Raw genomic sequence first — 7,924 nt, 5'->3', positions numbered from 1 at the left:
GATTATAAATCCGAACTTTGTGTGTTCTGAAATAAAAAATCCGAACTTTTGATTATTCTGTAAAAATCCAAACTTTGATGTCTATTTTCTTTTGGAGGACCCAACAGGTCACCAAACCTGCTACTCTAGGTTAATATGCCAAGTGTCACATGTTAAGTGGTCTAAAAAAAAAATAAAAAAAAGTCCAGAATAAATAAAAAAACGATAAAAAAAATTTAAAAATCAGAAATAATCAGAAAAAAAAAATGAAAAACCCCACAAACCCTAGCCACCGCCACCCCCCGCCGGCCGTACCCCCACCCATGCCACCGTCCAGTGCCGGCGATGGGGACCCCTGGCCCCACCCCTCCACGGCAGCCTCCCCCTTCCCCATAACCACCACAAAAAAACCCTCAAAACCCATAACCTCCCTCGAAATACTCCCTCTTCCCCACGGCCGGCGCCGAAACTCCTTCCCCGGCGCCGGCGAGTAGTTTTCGGCCCACCCCCTGCCATGCCCACCCCCTGCCATGCCCACCCCCTTCCTCCCCTTAAACAACCCCCTAAAATCCTAAATCGAAAACCCCCAAATCGACCGTGGGGTAGAGGGGTGGTGGCTGGGGTTTGGGGGGTTTTCGGTTTTTTTTTTTTTTTATTATTATTTTTCTTTGATTTTTTCTGATTTTTTTTATTTTCTTTTATTTTTTCTGATTTTTTTTTATTTTTGGACCACTTAAAATGTGACATGTGGCAAATGAAAAAGTATTAAAAAAATTTAACCTGTTCTTCAGGTCACCAATCATTTGGAACCTTTAAAAGTCAATGGGTATCAAAGTTCGGATTTTTATAGAATAATCAAAAGTTCGGATTTTTTATTTCAGACCGCGCAAAGTTCAGATTTATAATCTTAAATTTTCCATTATATATATGGATGTCAATATGGTCAACGGTTCTGTTTTGGATTAGGTTTATCAATTTCGGGTTATAACGGGTTCAAATAACAAATGGGTTGGTTCTGGCCAGTTAAAAATTATCGGGTCATTATAATCAGTTCAAGTCATAAACGGTTAGTATTATTCTTAGATTCGGGTTAGGTTCAATCTAGGTCATCAACAAAATGTGAATTTAAAATTGGGTAGAATAATAGGTAATAAGTCGAGATTAATTTGGGTTTCAATGAGTTAAAACGAGTTTAGGTCATTCTTAAGTTCAAATTAGGTTCAGGTCATCATTTTCTTGAGTTCAAATAGGTTGGCTCATAATTAGGTTCGATTAATATATTCGAGTCGAGTCAACTTTTGACTGCTCCACATGTAACTAAGTAAGTCTATGTTACATTTTAAAAAACTTTTTTAATAATTTGAACTTTGAGTTGATACGAACAAAAGCTATATGCAGTGGCGGATCCAGGAATTCTAACTAAGGGTAGCACTGGACAATTAAAAAAATATAAAATTGGTGTAACGCAACGTAATATAATCAGCCAAACAAATGCGTGCGTTGTAAGTCGTATTATAATTAACAATCAAATTCAACCATTTATCTTGACAAGTTTTTTTTTTTTTTATTTTTTTCCAAACAATTTAAATTCTAGATATCGATTATACTATGATAAATTGGTCACCTATTTATTATTTTATTTTGTAAGTCAAAGTTGCATATGAATATTTACAGAAAACTTTGTTATAAATTTACCTTGTGCACCTATGCTAATGTAAATTTTAACTGAAAATATCTTTAATAATAAAAATTATAACAATTGAATATTAATAAATTTTTCGTTGAGACGATTCCAACAAATATCCACATGACTATATATATTCTAATGTATAAATCACAAACATTAGTAAGAGTGAATTAGATTATTTGTGTTAAAAGTCAAAACATTTCATTTACTTAAACATAGATGGAGTATGTTTTTATATTAATTTTAGGGTAAATTTTCATACTAATATAAACAAGATATAATAATGGCCAAATAAATGCAATAAATATTATATAATGAAATTGAGAAGAATGTCATCAAATTTTCATACTAATATAAACAAGATATAATAATGGCCAAATATAATGCAATAAATATTATATAATGAAATTAATATAAGGATTGTTTATAAAAGGTGTAAAAATTAAAAGGAAAAAAAAAATATCTTGGAAACATAGTACTAGATTATCCTTGTGTTGATGAAAGTAGAGGAAAGTGGAAATTCATTTGGGTTAAAGAAGGAAAAAAAAAAAAAAAAAAAAAAAACTGCTAAGAGGTCTCGAACCCTTGACCTTGAAAACAAATATGACTCTCCTTACAACCCTCTACCACTGAAGCAATGCTGAAAATAGTTATCATACATACAGATTGTAATCTTTATATAATTTTAATGTGCGTTTTTTTCATAAAAACAGTTTTTTTTTTATTTTTTTTGGGAGGGGTAGCACGTGCCCCCCAGGCGTCAACTTGGATCTGCCACTGGCTATATGTATTATAACCTTGTATACTAGTACAGTAATTGTGTTTTACTACATTTAACAATCATATAAATAGACAAATTTGAATGCATATTTATATAACCTAACAAGTGTAGAGAATATTATATTTAAAACAACTTGATATGTTAGTTATCTTGACAACAAACTAGTCATAAGTATTAAGAAATTATTATTACATTAATAAACAATTCTAATAATAACATAATGTCTTCTCAAGTAAATATATATTGTGGTTTATCTAAGATTTTGTAAATTATAATAAAAAAATATAGAAATATATTATCATTCAAATTTGAAATAGGTGGAGTTTTTAATTCCTTAATCAAAATAGGCAAATGTTGTCTTAACAATCCCATTAAAGTTGACTAACAAATAAGATTATTAGAGTAATTTTATCTTATTTTTAAAAGCATGTTTTAACAAGCCAATTCCAATTATTTTTTATCATGCCAAATTCATAATAAGGGTATTCAATTCGAGATAAGCTACGTGAATTCAAATTTAATACGATTAAAGTAAAACTAATCGAGCTATCAGCTATATAATAGTTTAATCTCTAGTATAGCTCACTTGATGTGCAGTTTTGCAACTATGCGCGCGCGCGCACACATATACTATTCAATTATATCATTTATATTACAAGACCACAAAACTAATGTAATAAATTTGTTAGCAATTCAATTCTTATATTTATTCATTGATAATTCTAATATAGAATTATAATTTTACAAATGGAGTTATTGGAATTTGTAAATGCCTAGAATTGCTAATCTTAAAATACAAAAATTTAATTTAATTTTACAAAGCTACAAGTGAAAATTAGGAGGGAAACTTACCTCCTAAATTTGATAAAAAAAAAAAAATTGTGGGAAAATTATCTCCAACAAAATTTGTGGGAAAATTACCTCCAAAAATTTATCAACTAGTGAAAAATTCCCTCCAACAATAAATAAATAAATATCGTAAAAAAATAAATAAATAAAATCCTACTCCCTCCTGTTCTTCGGTTGTCTACCATATTCTCCATTTTCCATTCTCTATTGTCTACCGATTACAAGCGTTTTCTCCATCAGCTTTCCACGGTCTCCATTTGGGTGGCTTCCTCTCTTGATTTCCTCCATTGAAACAACTTTTAAGGTAAGATATTGCTTCTTTATCTATTCATCCTACATCAATTTTCACAATATAAGGTTAATCTCGTTAATTTGATGATAATAATATGAAATTAAGGGTTTCTATCTTGTTAATTTGATGCTAACAATTTCACAATCTAGGGTTTGTCTCTTTAATTTATTCATCCTTATATATTCTCCTAAGTTTCAACTGAGTTAATTTCAAATTTTGCCCATAATTCACTTATAATTTTTCAGTGCAAAACCACGAATGAAATTGAGTCAATTCAATCAAATAGCACAAATGAGATTATTTGTAATTGGATGTTTTGAAATTGATTTTATTGATATTCAATCAATACACGAATTAAGAGCAAATTTACCAATAGGCTCTTTCTTTTCCAATTTGTTTTTCAATCTATTGAAAGCAGCAAAATAAATTAATCTTCTTCCTCTCTCCTATTTTTTTCATTGTATGATAAATCTGGAAAATGATCATATTGAATTAATGGTTTCAACGATCAGATTGTTTTGGATGGTTGGTTCTAATTTTTTGCATTTTCTTGCAGTAGATTATTTGAGTGTTTGTTTCTCTCATTTTCTTTTTTACCAATTTTGTTATGTTTGGTGCTTGTTACACCATAATCATGGATTATATTGGTAGAGGTAGAAGCAGATTATTTAGTCCTAAAATTTATGCTATAAACCAGTCCATATATAGAGCCATCAGTAGTTGTGGATTCAGTATTGCTAATGTCTTGCTGATATTGACATCAGTAGTTTTGAAATTCAGCTCTGAAATAAGTCCTGATAATTATTTCTAATTCAGTTCTGAGACGGTGTTCTGAAATCAGTTGAGAGATTGTGATCTGAAATTAGTTCTGAAATTCAGTTATGAAATTCATGGTTGGTTCATTTCAGGAGTGCTATATTGTTGGGTCTTTTACGAAAACAAGTTGGTTTCTGCTACAATTGCTACTCAGATGAGCAAGAACCGGAAGTTCGGTGCTGATGGTGTCATTTACGCTGAACTAAATAAAGTATTCAAGAGAGAACTCACTGAAGATAGCTACTCTGGTGGCGAAGTTAGGGTCACTCCTATGTGCACGTTGATCATCATTAGGGCTACTTGTATCCAGAATCTTCTTCGTAATTTACCCCTTTTGTGTTTTGGATTCGATTTTTTCAATTCTTTGATTCTGATTTTGTTATTTTGATTGATTGTATTAGGTGGGAAGGGAAGAAGGATTAAGGAATCCTGTTTTTTGAAGATGGATGAGTGTGATGTAGCAAACTTTATAGCCATTTGCTGGGCTATTTATGGTGCTAGGAACTCTCAGATCATGGAGGAGGAGTGTAGGGACTATAGGGAAGTGCTGAGCTATGCTATAAAGACTGGAAATTCCAAGCCTGTTTTCTGCTGTGCTGCTGCTGTTGGTTCAGGGAAGGCTGCTTTCGATTGGACAACATATGCAGGACTCTTAAAGGTTAATGTTGATGATGCCTTGGTAGGTGACATTGGGTGTGGTTTGGGGTAGTGATCACGGATGGTTTTGGTGGTATTATGGCTATGTATTACTCCTAGTTTTGCGGTTCAAAACAAGAGCAAAAGGCTTGAATAAAACCGTAGCAAGTGTACTAGTGTATTTTGCATTGGTTTAGCTCTACTTGTTCAGAATTATTGTAACATATGACTTTTCATGTCAAATATATTCATCAATTTGACAAGACTAAGCTAATGTTCTAAAAAATGCAATTTAAAAAAAAACAAAAATTAATAATAATAAAATGCAAAACAAAATATTTTTTGGCCATTTTACACTACATTGTTTTTTTTAAATAATCAATAATTATAAGATACAACATTTTTTATACAAATTTATTTGAATATTATTTGGGTAAATTTCATATGGTTATAAATTTATAATAGTGCATAACCAGCAATTTTATTTGAAAGAATTTGCAATTTTTTTTTTACTTATTAATTTGTATTTCATGTTTGAAACTAATTGTAAATTTAACCATAATAAAAGAAATTTTGTCGTAAGATTTCTATCATTAGACTAAGTTTATTTTCTTTAAAAGAAATATGGTCGGTTTATATTAACATATGTTTGCCACATAAATAACTTTTGATGTGGCATAAGTGTTATAATGATTGTCACATTGAATAAAATACCCGTGACACAAGTGTTTGTTTGCCACGAGAATAATATTGTCGTGGCATCACTGTCTATTTGCCACGGGAATATAAATACGTGTGGCTTAAGTGTTTATTTGCCACGGGAAAAAAATAGTCGTGACACTAGTTTCAGTTAGCCACGAACATCATTTTTCCCATGACATAATATTTGTTGTCATATCAAGTTTATTATTGAATTTAATTTTTTCCCGTGGCAAGATCAAATTATGCCACGAATTTAGAATTCCCGTGGCATAATTCGTGGCACAAGTGGTGAATTGTTGTAGTGCCTGGAAGTTATTATTGTTGTGAAAGTTATTGTTATGGTGGTACTTCTGCTTTTTAAAACCATTATGGTTTCCCTGCTGGTTACCAGAAAACTACCCCATTTCCTTCCTCTTCTCTCTTCCTTCTATCTCAGCTAACTCCTCCTCCTCCTCCTTCTTCTTCTTCTTCTTCTTCTTCTTCTCCTCCTCCTCCTCCTCCTCCTCCTCCTCCTCCTTCTTCTTCTTCTTCTTCTTCTTCTTCTTCTTCTTCTTCTTCTTTCTTCTTCTTCTTCTTCTTCTTCTTCTTCTTCTTCTTCTTCTTCTTCTTCTTCTTCTTCTTCTTCTTCTTCTTCTTCTTCTTCTTCTTCTTCTTCTTCTTCTTCTCCTCCAACGCATAAAGGTATGCGGCCCTTCCATATACTTTATCCAGGGTCTCAAATACTTGCCCGCACAGCTTTAACTGCAAATCAGTAGTTAAACCACTCTCAAACTTCCTAGCCTTTGCTTTCTCTGTAGCAACAAACTCTTCAGCAAAACGGGACAACTCAATAAACTTGGTGTAGTATTCCGTAACTGACATCTTTTCCATCTTAAGGTTTGAGAATTCCTCAGCTTTCTGCTTCTGCAAAAAGCTAGGATAAAACTTGTCTCTCACTTTCTCTTGGAACTCAGCCCAATTGAACCCAGGTAGCGCTCTAATGGTAGTCTCATTTTGTTGCCAGCAAAGGTCAGCTTCACCCCTCAGATAGTAAGTAGCACAACTCACTTTTGAGTTTTCAGGACATCCCACAGCTCAAAATAGTTTCTCAAATTCCCTCAACCAGTTTTCCAATATGGCAGGATCAGGCTCCCCTTGATATGTTGGTGGCTTACTTTGTGCCACCTTTTTAAAGAGCTCCCCCTGAGCATCCCCATTACCAGTTGAGTTTCTTGCCAATTGTTGGGCAAATGCTTCCAATTGCCTCACTACTTCATTCAAATCGTTTCCACCATTACTAGAATTTCTCCCCCCTGCCATTTTGCTTCTCCTGAATTAAGGACAAGGGTCTATATTAGAAATGGCTATGGTTAGTTCTCAAGAAATACACCCATCTATTACCTAGCACCCTTTAAACATTCATAGTAAAATTTGAAGCTAACAAATTGGGATATCGAAAGCTAAGAATTCCCTAAATTTGTAGCTTTGTCAATCAATTATTGATTTCTAACCAACCATACATTTAATAAAGCATCACATAGATAAAAAAATAATAATTCCCATAGCTTAGAAATATTAATTGGAATTAATTTGCTTGGAATTTTGGCTATTAGAATAGTGATGTTGAATGGAAGATTTGGAAAATAAATAAATTTATTTATTAATAATATAAAAATTTTGACAAAGAAGTAATTGAGATCTTATTAATTAAAATAGACTGAAATTACTAAAATAACTTCTTTTTCTAGAAACTTATGTGGTCATGCCACTTATTAATTTAAAACTAAAATAATTATAATAACTGAAATAAAGACTGTGAATTCATGACGAGGAAAGTTATAAAATCTAATCCTTTCGAACGTTGTCCCTTTTGTCAGTAGATTGTTTGTAGCTTGAAAGATCGAAATCAGAATCATTTGACTCCTCCATTGGTTCAGGTGACTCAGGTTCGGGTTCTACTTGTACAAACTCCCCTTCTGCCTCCTCATCCGATGAAATATCTATTATTATTGGAGTTGGAGGTGGATTAGGATTAGAAATCTCCATAAGTGAACTATCTCCCTCTTGTTGTTCTCCATTTTCTGCCTAACTACCCCCTGACGGCGAAGAAGAAGAATTTCCTGGTTGTTGATTAGGAGGAGGATTGTTCCCTACTGGATTATCGTAGTAGTAGTCAGGGTAGGGAAGATTTAAGTGCTGACAA

General features: G+C 32.6%; 2 protein-coding genes across 3 annotated transcripts; one reads left to right on the top strand and one right to left on the bottom strand.

Moving 5' to 3' along the window:
* Window positions 1–3,215: 3,215 nt before the first annotated feature.
* On the top strand, window positions 3,216–5,303 carry LOC110716185. Of its 2 annotated transcripts, none has more exons than XM_021894807.1 (3): window positions 3,216–3,600; window positions 4,497–4,724; window positions 4,806–5,303. In XM_021894807.1, exons 2-3 carry the CDS (start codon window positions 4,559–4,561, stop codon window positions 5,111–5,113), a joined length of 474 nt encoding a protein of 157 aa, XP_021750499.1. In that variant the 5' UTR covers window positions 3,216–3,600; window positions 4,497–4,558; the 3' UTR covers window positions 5,114–5,303. The 2 variants fall into 2 exon arrangements, with proteins under 2 accessions (XP_021750499.1, XP_021750500.1); XM_021894808.1 differs by having other exon boundaries at window positions 3,222–3,600; window positions 4,497–4,706.
* On the bottom strand, window positions 5,292–7,041 carry LOC110716172. Its single transcript, XM_021894799.1, has 3 exons — window positions 6,897–7,041; window positions 6,445–6,788; window positions 5,292–5,318 (listed from the first exon to the last, which is right to left on the bottom strand). The coding sequence occupies exons 1-3, from the start codon at window positions 7,039–7,041 to the stop codon at window positions 5,292–5,294; spliced, it is 516 nt and encodes a 171-aa protein (XP_021750491.1).
* Between the last annotated feature and the right edge of the window lie 883 nt (window positions 7,042–7,924).

This window comes from Chenopodium quinoa, unplaced genomic scaffold (assembly GCF_001683475.1).
Source record: "Chenopodium quinoa cultivar QQ74 unplaced genomic scaffold, ASM168347v1, whole genome shotgun sequence".
Taxonomy (NCBI): domain Eukaryota; kingdom Viridiplantae; phylum Streptophyta; class Magnoliopsida; order Caryophyllales; family Amaranthaceae; genus Chenopodium; species Chenopodium quinoa.
The sequence above is the reverse complement of the archived record's forward strand: the minus strand, read 5'-3'. Positions and strand labels throughout refer to the sequence as shown.